At 37.4% G+C, this 16540-nt stretch overlaps 2 protein-coding genes across 7 annotated transcripts in view; one reads left to right on the top strand and one right to left on the bottom strand.

Moving 5' to 3' along the window:
• The window catches only part of LOC138937460 (G-protein coupled receptor Mth2), a 43073-nt gene extending 39382 nt beyond the window's left edge, over positions 1 to 3691 (bottom strand). Inside the window, exons 1-3 of one of the 2 annotated variants that reach the window (XM_070303774.1) lie at positions 3285 to 3691; positions 1623 to 1760; positions 1405 to 1525 (exon numbers count right to left, since the gene is read on the bottom strand). The gene's annotated coding sequence lies outside the window, so the exon portion shown is untranslated. Of the gene's footprint in view, positions 1 to 1404; positions 1526 to 1622; positions 1761 to 2097; positions 2164 to 3284 lie in introns of those variants that run through there. The other variant, XM_070303773.1, reaches the window with a different exon arrangement.
• LOC138937458 (enolase-phosphatase E1) overlaps positions 3261 to 16540 on the top strand; it is a 36458-nt gene continuing 23178 nt past the window's right edge. For 4 of the 5 annotated variants that reach the window (XM_070303772.1, XM_070303770.1, XM_070303771.1 and 1 more), the window contains exons 1-2: positions 3261 to 3481; positions 5083 to 6205. In XM_070303772.1, the coding sequence (XP_070159873.1) occupies positions 5271 to 6205 (935 nt within the window). In that variant the 5' untranslated portion in view covers positions 3261 to 3481; positions 5083 to 5270. Of the gene's footprint in view, positions 3482 to 3669; positions 3918 to 5082; positions 6206 to 16540 lie in introns of those variants that run through there. The other variant, XM_070303769.1, reaches the window with a different exon arrangement.

The raw sequence follows: 16540 nt of genomic DNA, 5'->3' as shown, positions 1-16540 counted from the left end.
TTGATAATTAATTGCTAAAAAAGATATTGCAAAAAGATAGATTTTAGAAATATTAAATTTTTATAAAAATAACAAGAGACGAAATACATTAGTGCCAAGTTAACGGAGGTATGACGGATTAACCGGGTCTTAATCGATCCCGGATGTACAATTAAGGCGGCTACGTGCAAGAGAAATAGGAATGATGTGCATTTGGTGTCCGATTTGCGTTTACGGTCATAGATAACGTAGAGACAACCATCGGACGGAAACGCACGCGATTATTAGCGGTATCCGCGACGACCCCGTTAGAGAAACCGCAGTTTTAACATACACACCTACAAGATTCGCGACGATGACAGATCACGTGGCACGCTACGCTGCGACAAAAATAAAGACAACAACTGTTCTGTCCTCATTTCGCCATTCGTAAGACGATACAGGCAGATATATACTATGCAAAAAATTATCAGCGAGAATGAGAAAAAATCGCCGGAAAAAAAATATTTTTCGTATACGCAATCTCGCGATTCCAATTAATCCTTCACCTCATTCAGATTCGAAAGGAAGTATTAATTGCAGAAATTTCAAGCCAAGGCCGACTTATATAAGAAAATAAATTAAATGTAATACGCGATAAAATGTGAGAGGCTGAAAATATTTTTACGTTTTACACGTATAAGATTTTTTAATGTTTAAAAGAGAAAGAAATTCTCTCTTCTTTTTTTTTTTTAAGAGCAAAATAGAAATTCTTTTCTAAAACACTTTCTCTTTTACAGCCCAAAAATCGATCTAATACGTTTCATTATTTCCTCGAATCTAAACGGTGTTAATTAAGAATTATCGTTCGCGATTTGAAGTTTCTCGATCTACGGAATGTGAGAGGACCGTCGTAATCATCGATGTCGTCTCGTTATCTATGAAGTCTGTTACATGGCATCCTCAATCGGGTTTAATAATATCCGTAATTGTGTAAAACTGGCCAATCACAGTCATTCCCTTCTTCAGAAGGAATAACTGTGATTGGCCTTAGAACTACGGATCTTAATAAACCCGATTAGGGGCGACGTGTAAACGTAGTCTATGACCGTCTATGGCGTACAATATTCATAAACATCATAACTATCATTAATGCGCACGATGTGACGCGCGCGAGAATATGTATAGATTTCTATTTGTTTGTTTATTTATTGTTAGGTAGAGAGCGCGAACTGCGCGTGACGATCCGCGGCTAGGCAGGAGCCATCAACTTTTTAGATGATCGAAACCCTGTGACTGTTTAGCTTCTAGATTTTATTAGCGATGTAAGAATGACTAAAATATTATTTTGTTGATATATACATATTATATATATAATTACTATTGACTATGAATTACGAATAATCTGTAAATATACGAGAACATCGCAGCAGTCATGTCTCTTACCTAAATTATCTATACAGCTTTCCTTTCTCGTCTTTCCGAAATATATCACAAAATCGAATCCATCTCGATTGCATTTTAATACAAGTTTTTGGCGATCAGTTTGTAACTGCGTTCCAATTTTCTGAAAATCCATAGTGTATGTCATAAACTATAGGTTTCAGTGAACGCAGTCTCTCTGTGACTCGATGATACCTCGAATAAATATCTTTATTACTTACATAGTCGCTTCTGACGTTTGCATTGAAGTTGCCTTCGATTCAAAACTCGCTCCGTCGATGTCCGCGATGTATCTCCGGGAATCCATCTCTCCCGAGAAAAAAATCTTCGACTCCGGTACAATGTAATCCAATCTTGAGCTGTGCGTGATTAAATTTGAAATAAATTCGCGCACAGATTTACGATCGACGGTACGCGCGCGTCGACATGCGTCGAAAACGCGATGACAACAAGCAGGCGTCGCGTCTGCGCCGGCCGCCATGTTGTCGACGCGAGACGAGCGCGTGCGCAGAAGCGACGCACGGGACTTGACATTTCACAGGCGCACGAAAAATATTTCGATTAACGCGAATGCGATTGACTTTGAAAATTCGCGTCGGACGACGATGTCATCGACGAGGATCGCGAACGCAAAACGTAAACATTGTAAAAGACATCGTACAGTCACGATATTTACGTAAATATACTTGTACATACTTGTAAAAATCTTCGCGTCGACGATGAATGAAATTCGACGACTCAACGATTTCGTCCCAAAGTTTGATCATCGGATCATCGAATCGAACCGGAAATGGACTGTTCGCAAAGATGCGAGCGTCATCTTGCCGCTTTCCCGGTAAGTGTCTTGTTTTAAATTTTAAATATCTTATTTTAAATTTCATTCTTTTTTTTGGATTCAACATATATTTATAAGTTTATATACAATAATAAAAAATTGATATAGTAATAAATATAAATTGAATATTTTTGTTTTTTAGTATAAAAGAGTTAAATTCTCTCTCGATTCGCAGAAATTCGCAGGTGAAAAGCATATTTCAGTATGAACTATATCGAAAATATTTAATGTGATCGCCATTTATATATATTTCATTCTCCGATCGAATATTATGTTTGTACAAATTTCGAGACATTATGATTTCGTTTACTAATTGATAATGCTTTAAAGCACCACTATTAAAAAACTAAATTTTATATACTTGCGCGCGTATCGTTCTCGTAAAAAACATGAGCTGAGAAAGAGAGAGAGAGAAAGAGAATGTGTGTATGACAGAGAAATAACTTTAAAAAGATGCGTAAAAGCTTTGAAAAACTCTATCAAAATCTTACAAGTTTTATAATCAGGATTCAATATCGATTTTAGAATATAAACGTATCATTAGCTCAATATATATATATATATATATATATATATATATATATATATATATATATATCACGTATATTTAATTCATCTCATATATATAGGAACTTTTTTAAGGCACATTTCCACTTGACGTTTGCAACACTCGTGAGATTATTTTTCTCTCATCTCTCATCTTTGTTCATCGAAAGTACCACAGAATAAATAACGTTCGAGAATGGCAAGTGGGATATGTAATATCGGAACATATATGCATTTTTCATATGTATATATTGCAAAATATATAAATATATGTTAAGGCATTAATGGCGCCTTCTGCGCGTACCCTTTATTACAAGCTGGGGAAAAGTGGGAGGGAGAAGGTGAGAGGGAGACAGCATCATCCCGCTCGCTGTCTCTCTCTCTCTCTCTCTCTCTCTCTCTCTCTCTCTCTCTCTCTCTCTCTCTCTCGAGTCGCGAAGAGTTTGCGGACTGCGCATTTCAATATGGCGAAATTTCAGTGAGGTCAGCAGCCTCGACATACCGCTCTCGCGTTGATACTTCGTACTTCCCGTGGTAAACTCCTTTTCTTTCGCTCTCGTCGATTGAATCGCGATCGCGCCGCGTTGCCTCGCTGTCACTTCCGAGTGACGTGAATCTCCTGTCATCGTCCCTCGAAACGGCTGATCCGGCCGACGTCGTTCGTCGGCTACTCCTCGCAGCGACGAATTCTGGAGCAAGGTATGTAAAGAGAAAGATTTTGCACGAAACGAATTTTTCCTTTTCGCGTCGTTCGTTTTCGCCTCGTGTTCCTTCCGCGTCGCATCTTTCGCCAGCCTCGACGCCGGTGCCTCCGGATTAAATAATAGAGGTTAGGTGCGCGCGCTCCGATACGTCGCGCCCGTCCGTGAGTCGCTCCCGCAACGATCGAGCGTAATAAAATCGCTTCGGGATATTGAGTCGGGCTTTCTTGTCAACGGACTTTCTCGTCTCGCGTTTCAATATGGTAAAAAAGTCGCGTGAAGCGAGTGTGACAAACTTCACGCTGAAATAGACGATCGGAACGGATTATTTTGGCAGAGGAGCTCGAACGGAATCAGCCAAGATCTTCGGGGAGAAAGTGGTTAGATTAAATACGGAAAAGCGTAAGAAACGGCTAGCGATCTTGCAGACGCGTGTAAGTCTTCTCGAGGTTACGACGTTATCGTCTCGAATAAACATTGCGTTGCGGGGAAAAAAAAAAAAACTATCGTCATCGTTTCACCCGCGAACATGATGACAACCTTGCCGGGGCATCGTTTTGCGCAAAAAATCGCCAAGTCAAGTATCCCCGACTCAATCGGAATTTACGCGAAAATTTTCAATGACGATCAATGTTTATTAAACGTGTGTTTACGATTGTTACTTATTAATGTATCGCGTACTTTGTTTCTTTTGTGTGTGTGTGTTTTTTTTTTAAATGTTGGGCCGTAAAATGACATTACGCAGTAATTATTACGTGTTACGCAGTCAAACGTCTTTCTTGAGAAACTCGTATGCGGTTAGTATTGTGTACGAGAGGAATAATGTCGACATTTATGTGAAACTGCGGTAAAACGTCTTGTGTAATATATTTTGACGCATCCTAACCTTGTTGTAGGTGGGTCGATAATGCAGGGAATTCACTTATTGATGAAAACAATCTTTCACTAATCGTTTGTTGGGTAATTTTTATTTTATAATAAACATCGGTAGTATTGTGCTCATCGCTTCATATGTCTTGTTTGAAATCAACCGTTACTATTAAGTCAAGCAACCGTGTAATTTTTCTTTTCGACAACTCTGTATCTTCCATAAATCTTTCTGATCGCTCGTTCAAGGACGATATAAGAATGAGATCAAAAAATAATTTCGAGAACAAAATTTTATAAATATTATTTTAATCAATATCATTTTTTTACATATTTGGAACAAAAATTTGATTCCGAAATTATCGAATGTTTTTTTGACTAATTTCATGTCGATTTTTCTTTAATGAGCATGAATAATTTTGAAATTATAAGCAATTGAAAAGAAAAGGCTTTTCACAAACTAAACTTTAAGAGCCAAGAGATAATAAAACTCTTTTTCAGTTTTTCAATTATTTTCATCAAATAGAATTTTAATTTAAAGTTTGCAAAGGATTTTTATGATGGAAAACATTAGAAATTTGTAATAAATAATTATTTTTCTTGCTAAGGAAAAAATTCACATTATTGCGTGACTAAAAAATGTATCATTAAAGAAATATCTGGTTTTGTAATATTTTATATATATATGATTTTATGATTTATGATTCTTAAAGATGTTTTATTTTGTTATAGAAACAAACTACAAAAAGCGCAATTGAAAGAAAAATTTGTGAAAGATATAGGAAAATATATCTTCCACTCCACGCAACATGTCCATGAAAACAATGTAAGTCTTCCTAATATGCTAAGATGGAGCATATTGTCCAAATTGATTGAGATTAAGATGTTGGGAAACTGATTTCTGGAAACATCCAATAATAATGGCGGAAAACACTACAGAGGACACCAAACTCTCGGTGAATAAAAACGATATGTCTGGGACTCCTCCAGCAACTTCTGCAACCAATGAAGCAACTTTCTCTGATGGAGAGAAGGATGAACTTGACAAAGCATCTACTTCTAAAGAAGATGCAGACGTAAGAAATGAGACAGTTGTGACAGATACAGATTTGCTTGATAAAGAGAAACAAAATACCTTTAAAACTGATTGCAATGGCGATTCTAAGGAGGAAACAAAATCCGAAAATGTGTCTTCTGAGAAAATTGAAAAAGTCAAAGAGAATCTCGAGGAATTTTCTTCTACAGAAACAAGATCTGATAATCAAGAAGTTAAGAAATGTCACTCTAACGTAGACAAGAAACTGAACGAAATCTTAAAAGTCGTACACGGAGATTTGCAGATGGAAATGCTGCAGAAGATTACTGGCGTCTCTACAACCGCAAAAGACAACGACGAAGAGGGCAATGAAAAAGATCAGCAGATGGTAAAAAAGGATGAAACTGCTCCGGAAGACAATTCAGTGGACAGCTCGAAGAAATATATTGCTTCCGCAACCTTAAAAAGTACAGAAGACGAAAGGGATTCGAGAAGTTTCTCGATGAGGGCAGAAGAGAAATCGGAGATAGGAATTGTTGGTTCTCCGACCACGATCAGCGAACTTATTAATGAAGAAGAGCTTGGAGGCGACTCTGCATTATCCGTCGATCAAAAGGATCATATAGTAGAATGGGTCGAGAATTCGGTGAAGGTAAATGCCGACGAGGAAAATAACATTGCTGAGGAATGTCAACCAGAGATGTACGAAAAGGATACGATGGAGACAACGAAACGACAGAAGCTTAATGATATCTATGTCATATCATCCAAAAAATCGCAGAAGATTGTCAGCAATATCATAAAGAAGAGCATCAAGTGGTGAGTGCTGTATATATTTGTATTATTACTAATATTCTATATTTAATTATTAATTATTAACCACATACACACGCATTGTACATGCGCTAGTCAAAAACATGGAGCGGAAAATGAAACACTATTTTGCGATAATAATTATTCGCATTTCTAATCGTTCCTGCTTATCTCTCTCTCAAATTAAAAAATATAATCGCTTTTTTATTTTCTCAAATTAAATGAAAAAAAAAAAAAAAAAAAAGATAGAAATAGATTGCAATTTGCAATTTGCTCGCGATATGATCGCGTAATTCTCTGCAAAAAAATATTGAATTTTTCCGCTTTAACATTATCCACACAGAGGATGTCTTAAAAATATAGAACCAGGGAGATTTATAAATATTGATTTTTTTTTTAACTCGAATTGCTCTCCACAGTTTTTTTTTATTTTTTAAACACCACGAAAAGGAATTGCCAATCTATTTGCGCGATTTCAATGCCATCGGGAGCGTATACATTCTTCCCGATGGGTGCATCAATGTTCGCTGAAAGATATTTAACAAATATCTAATTTCTCTCTCTCTCCTTTATAACTATCGGCGATGGTGGCCGAGATTGGTGTTATCGGCCGATAAAACCGGGATAAGTGGCGAGCACGTTGACAGACGCGCAAACGCACGCTAACGATGCCGGGTTAAAGAGGGAGAAGAGGTGAAGACGAGAGAAAAAAAAGAGCTGAGGGAGCGAAATATTGACCGTGGGACGATAAGTAAACGGTGATATCGATAACGAGATGTGACTATTTCTGCAGCGTGCTCTCTCCTTCTTCAGCCTCCGCTTACCTACGAGAGTGTCCTTTATTTTTCCGTGTTTGCATCATAAATATCTTCGATATAGCGCACGCATGCACATTCTGCTCTTCTACGTTAAGGAGGAACTGGATGGATCAGCTACATTAAAAGTTAATAAATCTAATACATTCCGAGATTCATGAAATTGACATTGCGCAAAGCATTTGCACTAAATTAATAATTAATATATGAGTTAAAGTAAATATTTGTTTTATGAGATTAAAATTTTTATTTTTACGTATTTTTCTGTCATAAGTCATGATATAGTCACTGTAAAAATGTTCGATGTAAGATAATATTTACGATTTTGAAATTTAAAGTTACATTCTACAAGGCAAATCTTTAACTCGCAAATTAATTATTAATTTTATATTTTACAAGGCTAAAAGTGTGCTTTGTGTGTGCACAATGTCAAAACTTCACGAATCTCAAAATATATTAAATTTATTAACTTTTGACGCAAGCGATCCATCCAATTCCTCTTTAAATCACGTCAACATAATTTATTAATAATATACTATACTAAATTTCTTTTTTAATCTCTTATTCTATACATATATTTTTTTTTATTTTCTTATTATTACAATTACAATCACCAACTCTAAAAAAAAAAAAAAGGAACACTAGTACTAAATTCGTTTATAACAATTAAAATTTTATAATTAAAGACACTTTTGATTGGTACCATCTATCCGTATGATGCTGGAGAACGTTTATTTTCTCCATATGTCGCGGAATATCCTTTTTTCTTAAATGCGTTCTTGGTATACAAGTCGTTAGTACGGAAGAAAGAATAATAAATATAATTTTGTCAGTTGCCGTAGTCATGGTTATCAATGCTTTGATGACACGAAGGTTAAACGGCGACAATATGCCTTTGATGACGCCAAGCGTAACCTTGCATGAGCAGTGCTGCGCCTATGATGATGTTGCTATCGGTATCAAGGCGTTACCTCGATCTTTACGTATTTACATTGAAAAAAAGTAACTATAGTATCGCCGCTAAAAAGTTAATATCGAGCGCGTAAACAATTTCAAACTCACCTTTCCCTATAATTAATGCATCTTCAGAATGATGATTATTTAAGCCTGATGATTATTTAATAATAGTATAAAAGCGATAAGAAAAATTATGGTTATTTATTTTATGATTACGTTTCATACTTTCGGTACGATTATGCTCCAATTGATATCGTAATGTCATCTTATCAGTTAGTAAAACTGTTCACCAATTTACAGAACAGACAATAATTTACTAGTATAATATTGTTTTTAACAAAATTTTATTTATGATATTGGATATTATTTACTCATTATCTGTCATCGAGTGGATAATCGTTCTTAAATATAAGATAATTCAGATTTATTGTATTAGATATTATATATCTAAGAAAAAATTTTTCTTTCAACCTTTTTCTCTGACGTGAATATAAACGCCATTGTTTTTTGCCATATTACCATGAACAGTTTTATTAACGTTTGAAATTTAATCGAAATAGAATCGAATCGAAATTTATCAAATAGTATATGCGTTTACATATTTTTCGATAGCATATAAAAGTTATAAAAAATTGTTTTTACATATTCTATTCATTCTTGCTTCTTTCTCTCTTTCTTCCTCTTTCATTTGCTCATATTAAAACGTTTCAAACAAATTTTTATAAAAAAAATGTTTGCGAATAATTTTATTCGTACTACGTCTCGAAAGACACCCTATACATACATGTTTGTATGAAGAAAGAGCTTTCGTATCTATTGCGCGATTTATTTCTCGATCGATGGATCGATCAAATGACATTTTATCACGTGCTTCTCGGAAACCGTCGTAGTCGAGACTCGGGATAATTATAATACGCGCGATCGACCAATATATATATATAAATGCGCGCGCGTGTATCACGGGAAGGCTATCCAGTTTCCATGGTCCCAGGCCAAGGCTGGTCTCACCCCGATGGCGGCGGCGGCAGCAGCCGCGCCGGCCGGATGAAAGTGGAGCGGTCGCGACGACGCGAGAGGGGCTTTAATCCCCACGAACGGTACCATAGAAACGGTACCGCTAGGGTCGTTATGTGCAGTCACCGCCGGAGACCAACCACTCCGGTACCGGCTGGAAGGGCTCGTTCCATCCAGCCCTTCGACTCGATTATTTCGACCCTATCCTCACGCTCGATCCGCGTCCATCTGGATCTCCGCTGCGCGTTTTTACTTACACAATAAAATCTCGACAAAGATAGAAAAAAAATTTATAATTTAATCTAATAATAGATTGTAGTATTTATATAAGAGGCAATTTACATGTACATGTAAAAGTCGGAGTCGGATCGAACGGCTTATCATTTTGCGTTTTGACATTTCTTCCGCGTCTTTCGCACGAATTATATATTTAATGCGTTCCAATTGGAACCGATTTTATCGAACTTATTTAAACGATCAATATCGAAGAACTCGCTTCTCGAAAATCCAAGCCCAAGGACATTAAAGAAAACGGGAAGGTCTTCCTTTGTCCGTGAATCCGTCCCTCGGGCGAAGGACCGTAGCCAGATGTTGAGGGGACGAAGAATTCTGTTGACCGCACACACGAACGTACACGTGGACGTGTGTACGTATCCTATATCGCTCTTTCGTACATATGTGTATCTCTCGCTTGTGTTATGTACGCTAGAGTGACACGCTCACGAGGGATGTGCGTGACGGTACCATCATGGCGGAGTGGTTGCCTCGAACTTGTAGAGGTTGTCTTCCCCGAGTTTCGTCGTCTCATAATGAGCAAGTCGTTTCAACAGATTTGCATCTACGCTCTGTATTCCTTTACTAGAGTCGAAAAATTCCCGCGAAAATTTTAATCAAGAACGTAATCGTGGTTATTATTCCGTATCGAAAAATTTAAGAGTTTCAGTCAGAGAATATTAACTTAAAACTTTTATGATCTTAAGAAATATTGCTTTGTTACGAAAATTCGAAAGCTATAAATTACGATATAATGTTTAAGCAAAATAGACTTTCATCTCTTTAGCTATGGAGAAAAATATATATGTGTCTTAATAAATTTACTTGAAAAAAAAAAATAGTTTCTCGAATGATGACTGATTCAAGCTTAGGTTTTTCAAAGGTTGAATTAACTATTGTGCACCCGGAACATTCGCAGCCCATATGTACAAGTGTAAGAACAAAAATTCGAAAAATAATCCTATTTATTTCGAAAAATATCTTTATATATATATATATTTATTTATTTATTTATTTCGAATAAAATCTCGATAAGAAGAAGATAATTATTACCGTTGAATAAAAAAAAAAAATGGATCTCAGGAATATTAGTTTAAGGCGAAAAATTCTCAGAAAAATTCTCCTCTATTTCTTGTCATATTTTAAGAAATTTACATTGGCATCGTTGAGATGGCAAAAGTCGTTACTTTGAATCGTGATTGATCGCGGAGATCCAGATATCGTTCCCCGACAATGTTCCGTGTCTTCTTCGTCTTCCGATCCCTCGTATCCTGGTAACGCCGGGGAGTGACGTCATCCGGCGTGTGTGATCCAAAGACCCCCGGTAACCGTCCGTTAGCATCGCGCACCGCCAACGCCATCACTACCCACCGTCACGATCAGCATCGTCGCCGCCACCACCCTCGGATCAACCCTCCAGTCCGTCTTTTCTCTCGCTTTCTCTCGTTCGCCCCCTCCGGCGATCCCCTTCGCAATTCCGTCGCCCTCCGAGCGGACTCTGACCCCTCTCGCACCACCACTGCCGCCGTCGTTGCCGCTATAACGAGAGCCAGATAGAGCAGGTATCCGAAGCGAAGCGAGACCAGCATGAGCGCACAGAAAATCTGGATATTCTCCAAATTTTTTTCTTCCTACGCCAATTTGTCTAATTTTTACCCGCACTGTGACAAATGATATATGTACATTGTTTAGGTATACACACACATACGTTTATACGATTGTACGTATTGTATGTATATATGATAAACATATATTATCTCTCAAGCTTGAAGCATTATAATTTTTAGATAAAACATTTTCTCTCAAAGATACGAGTTTTTCATAAATAAATATATAGATAATCGCAGTAAGATAATCTATCTGTATGAAAAAGAATGTATATATAATTTTATCTAAAATTTTCATATACCTCTCTCCTTCTTTTGAACGGTATAGATCGGTTCTAAAAGAACCAACAGATTTTTTCCGATTTTTATCGTTAGTATTAATATCAAGAACGAAAATAAATTGAAAAGTTTTTTTTTTTTAACAAATACATATTTTCTAATAAGGGACCACGAAGGTCTTTCAAAGAATAGCAAAGCATATTCACTAATAACGTCATTTATCTCGTTTGTTAGTTTATTATTTGTTCTCAGCCTAATCTATAAGAGTCAAGCGTTTCTCGAAGATTTCTTGATTGAAAAATTTATGAACGTTGTTTGCATTATTTTTAATGGTCTAATGGTTAAGGAGTTTCGAAAATTTATCTGCATTTTACAAAGCATATAGGCGCGTACGCGGAGCTTCGTCTGTTACTCGTCAAACCCGAATATGAAACCAGATCCTCCTTAGTGGTTCCCAGTCTGAATAGATCTCATCAAGAGATCCAAACGAGGTGTTTGCAGATTTTGAACGGCATTTCGTTATATACGATGAAGAAGATGATTCCCAATTCACCTCGTGCCAATATTAATACATAAATATCACGTAGCTTACGTTTTATTAGAATGTTACATATTCTTTTAAAATTCGTCGTGTCTAAACCGAAATTTATGTATCGAATCCAATGCTAGCCATGCCATTAAAATCAATGTTATAAATTATTAACTGGATTTTAAACTATATATGGATATTACAATTTAAATCAAATTTTATTCTCTAGATAAACCACCATTGTATCATTAATTAATTTTAATATTGTAATTGTATAATTGGAAATGTATATCTTCGTCGTATGGTACACGATTGCGATGGCAATGGTAGCACGAGTCGTTGTTGGCCATCAGCGTTGGACAATCTCGAGACCACCACGTGCTTTCCATATCGACGTGTAAATAATGTCGAATACAGAAATTAGGCCCTCGAGGGCATATGCCGATGAATATAACATGCGAATACATGACGAGAATGTATCTCATTCGAATAGAAACCTAAACTGCTAGTTGGACTCCTTTTTTTTCAACGTGCGAGCAACAGGTCGAGCGAGGTTAACGTCGCGTCACGCCATCGCGATGTGGGCGGAGAGAGAAAGAGAAGAGGGTTTTAGTTGTAAAACTAGCTCGCATAATATCCGCTAACGGGTTGATCTATACGTCCTGATCGAGGAATGATCTTGGATCTGTCAGATCGCAAACGCGCAAGTCTGCGAGAAGAGCCGCTTGTGATTCCCTAGAGACTCCAGCGCGACTTGGCAGGTTTGGCAGGCAGACAGAGCGGGCGTACAGGCAAAGAGAGAGGGTGGCTTGGACCTTGGTCGGGGTGGTGGGTATTGATCCCGGCGAAGCGGTAGCAGCGGGGTAGCCGGACCCCACCTCAAGGATGAAGGGTACCTCCCCTCTCCGCGTTCAACCGGAGTCTCTCTCCCTCTCTATATATCTCTCTTCATCTGTCTCCCTTTCTCTCGTGTTCTTTCGTCGATGATGACAGGAAGAGCAGGCGAGAAGAGAAAGCAGAAGAAGCGCATCAGTGTGTAATTCAAAAGAGAGGAAGAGAGTTAAGAGAAAGGTTATAGCATTTATAACCACACCTTTGTACTAAAATTCCATTTTGCATTCTAATCAGCGTAACGTGTGGTCTAACAAAATTTTTCAAATAAAGTCTGTAGTGTAAAATAGCCTGGAGATGAAAGTACTTGAAAAAAAAAAAAAAAAAAAAAAATTTTTTTCTTTTTTTTTTTGGTATTAATCTATTTATCATTTTTTCACACTAACCTGAGTTTCATTCAATGTCAAATTTATTTTTGACTTTCAAAAATAGCAGTCTAGCTAAATTTCTCTTTTCTCATCTCATTTAATCCCTGTTGTATTTCCTTTTCCTTTTTAAAGTAAAAAAAGAAGAAGTAAAAATCAAACAAAAGAAAGGAAAGAAAATTTGACAATAAGAGATTTACATTGAATTGCATCAAGTGATGAACGTAATGACAAAGGACTTTTAGGATGATTCACAAGTAATGTTCAAAAGAAATGTTGGATTGATAGTTGTTTATCGTAACATATACCATATACCGTAACAATTTGGACCTGAATAAAGAGACTATTTCCTTTTAAAATAAATTTTAAAAAGTACCATAACATTTTGTACATTTTTTGACAAATGATGATGCCGATATTCTTAAAGAAATATTTACAAATCTGAAGAGTCAACTACATTGTAGTACAAAAAATGTGAATGATTTGAAAAAAAAATAGAGAGATACGCACGCGTCTTGGTCGGCAAATTATACGTACTTAAAGTTTTAGAAAAGATTCTCTCTCTTCTTAAGATTTGTTAGTCTTCTTTCATGTCTTTTTAACTAACACAGACACTCCGTCTTAAATAAAAAATTTAAAAAAATTCTCGCAGAAAAGAAATCTTCATAAAAAGCAATTTTTTTACATCGATTTGGAATTGATTTTATTAATCAAGTAATTTTACAAGATATATAAAGAATACACATTGCATTTTCGTGGGGGGAAAAAAAAAGTCAGATTTAAGTTGAACAATTTGTAAACAATCATGTTTACAATTTTTGTAAAACTAGTATGCTAAAGATATTATGAAGATACAATCGCATCTGTGCATTTTCGCCAAGTGCAGGTGTACGAACTGTCCTCGCATTAAATACGACATTAAACGCATGAATAATTTTTAATCGAGCGATAAAAACAGGATAATGCTCGCATGTCAAAATGCGTATCGATGTAAATTATGACGGAACGTTCGGACGATCGTGCGAATATTTTAAATTTCACTCGATCATAGAGTTAATCATCTTGACACGTGAAGCTATCGTATGAGTATCGCGGAAAGGATGAGAGGAGGATGTATCGCGTTGGTCGATCCACGGTCGTTCTTTCATTTCCCCTCAACGAGAGAGCGTTTCTCGTCTCGCTGCCTTCCTCGTTGTTGCTATCCGGGCACGGTGTCGAGAAACGCGAATATGTTATACGACAAGGTGTCTACTCCTTGGAAAAATATGGGAAACCTCGAATTCTGAGGGAATTTTTTTGTACCTGGAGAAATCAAGGAATTTTATTGGAACTCAGGAAATTTAAAAAAAAAAATCTTTTTAAAATAATTTTACTCTTAAACTATAAGCAGTAGACAATATATGTCTATCTCTATTTATATATTTAATGTCTTAACAAAATATTGAATATGAAGTATATGTTCTTTACTTTAATTTTTAAGTGATTAAAAATGGAAATGTCGTCCAAATTAAATTTTTATCTTAACAAAAGCTATTCAGTTTTTTTTTTTTTTCGCTAGTATATTTGTAAATCTAGGACTTAAGTGACTTTGTGTTTTTCCTTCATTTGTGTGTGTGTGAGTGAAAAACATTAGAACATGCGTACAACGAAAAAACTGATTTTAGGAAATCGCATTAAAAAATCTTGAAAATATTCTCTTTATCTGGAATTTTGAACAAAAATGGAAAATCAGGGAATTTTCATTTTTTACAAGATTTGAGTAGACACTCTGTACGAGGAATATTCGTATGACGAAGAAAGATGGTCGGAGAGAAGAAAATTAATTTATCTTTTCTATTTCGATATAAATTCGTTCGGAAAATAGTTAGAAAAATTATAAAATCCCACGGTTAACTGAAAATATATGATGCCGAAACAAAAGTATCATTTGTTTTTGGTGACAAGGGATTGGTACCGCGAATAAACAACGTGAATTTTAATTTAGAATCCGATTCATCCTCTTATTTCGTATCTCTCTTCGTCGAAATTCGCTTCGAAAGGGACCGTGATCGAGGTTGAAGGTCACACCCTTCATACAAACGCGAATAGTTGCTCGTAAGGAAAATGACGCGCACACGTAGAAAAATTCGTCGATATACGACGAATGTCTGTCTGCCTGCCTGCCTGCCTGCCTCTTCGCCGTGCAAGATATCGCCTCTCCGTTTCCCGTAGGCGCTGAAACTCTTCTTCGACCTGCCCCACTTCATCCTCTCAGCTCTCGCCGCAGCTGCGCATCATCCTCCGTCGTTCTCCAGGCGCGCGTCTGGTGGCCACGGGGCCGACGACGCCGTTTCCCTCCTGCGCCAGCTGTGCGTCGCGGCGATGGCGGTGGCAGCAGCGGTGACGGCGGCGGCGGCGGCGAATCGAGCTGCGCGCATGAGAGAGCCACGGGAGGGCGAAGGATAGTGTTGTCCGGGTGTCGGCTGTGAGAGAGGAAGCGAGCGAACCGTGGCTCCCTTTTCTCTCTGTCTCTCTGGTCGCATATTCCGGCGGGAAGGGCCGCGAGGAGCCGATGATGGGAACAAGGCGCAGGCCCCTAGATATTTGCGGAACCAGGTATCCGAGGGAACTCTAACGCGATCCGGGACCGATCGGTATTCCCAGCAAGCCCAAATCATTCGGATTATTCGGATAACGGATTCGGTCGAAATGTTTCGCCGTGAAAGTTTCGGATCTTGTCTAAGATCCGTTGATCCGAACACTTGTAAAGAACTTTTCGATGAGTTGCAAAGTGAAAGCATGGAAAAAAAAAAAAGAAAAAATCAATGGTCGCGAAATCTGAAAGTTATCAAAACTTAGAGGGACAAATTTATACGAATTAATAAATACAGAATCCCTTATTTCCTCCGCGAGGCTTAAACTCTTCGAGAGCCCTTTGAATAAATAATGAAGTTAATACGAATTAATCTCGGGAAAGTGTTACGATCGAAGCGCGCTTTGAAATAATAAAAAACTTTTCGAAGCTCGTGACGAAAATTGAGCGAAAGAGCCGAAAAGAGTCGCGTGCAGGAGGAAGGTGAGAGAGAGAGAGAGAGAGAGAGAGAGAGAGAAAGAGAGCGAGATAACCGGAAATCAGTCTGTCCTTATTTGAGCGGCCGCTTGGTGAACCGCACCGAGGCCAAAAGCAGGCCTCCTCCGTGCGCGGTCGCTCTTCTTTTCGGCGGCTTCTTTCCTTCGCTCGATCGGGGGAGACCCACGCGAGCGAGCGAGCGAGAGAAGGGGAACGGGATGCAAAAACGTTCCTCGGCGGAGTCTCCGCGAGGACGCCTCCAAATCGCTCTCTAACAGAGATCAGAGCGAGAAGAGCCGCGACGAAAACTTTTCGAAAAGAAATTAAATTTTAAGGAATATTTAATCGTTAAACGTATGTTTAAATACTTCTTGAGAGAAATACTATTTCATTAAATATTTTTAAAAATATCATAATTATTATGTCAGATATTTCTTACATTAGGTGTCATAGCTGATCGATAAATATTTTAAGACCATACTCTATTTATTTCTCTTTCAATATTGCGAATATATCGACATATTCTAGTTATAATTATAAATCCTGAGAACTCTCTTTCTCA

The sequence above is a fragment of the Polyergus mexicanus genome, unplaced genomic scaffold (genome assembly GCF_030449975.1).
Source record: "Polyergus mexicanus isolate NDT 795.1 unplaced genomic scaffold, iyPolMexi1.0 SCAF_11, whole genome shotgun sequence".
Lineage (NCBI taxonomy): Eukaryota > Metazoa > Arthropoda > Insecta > Hymenoptera > Formicidae > Polyergus > Polyergus mexicanus.
The sequence above is the reverse complement of the archived record's forward strand: the minus strand, read 5'-3'. Positions and strand labels throughout refer to the sequence as shown.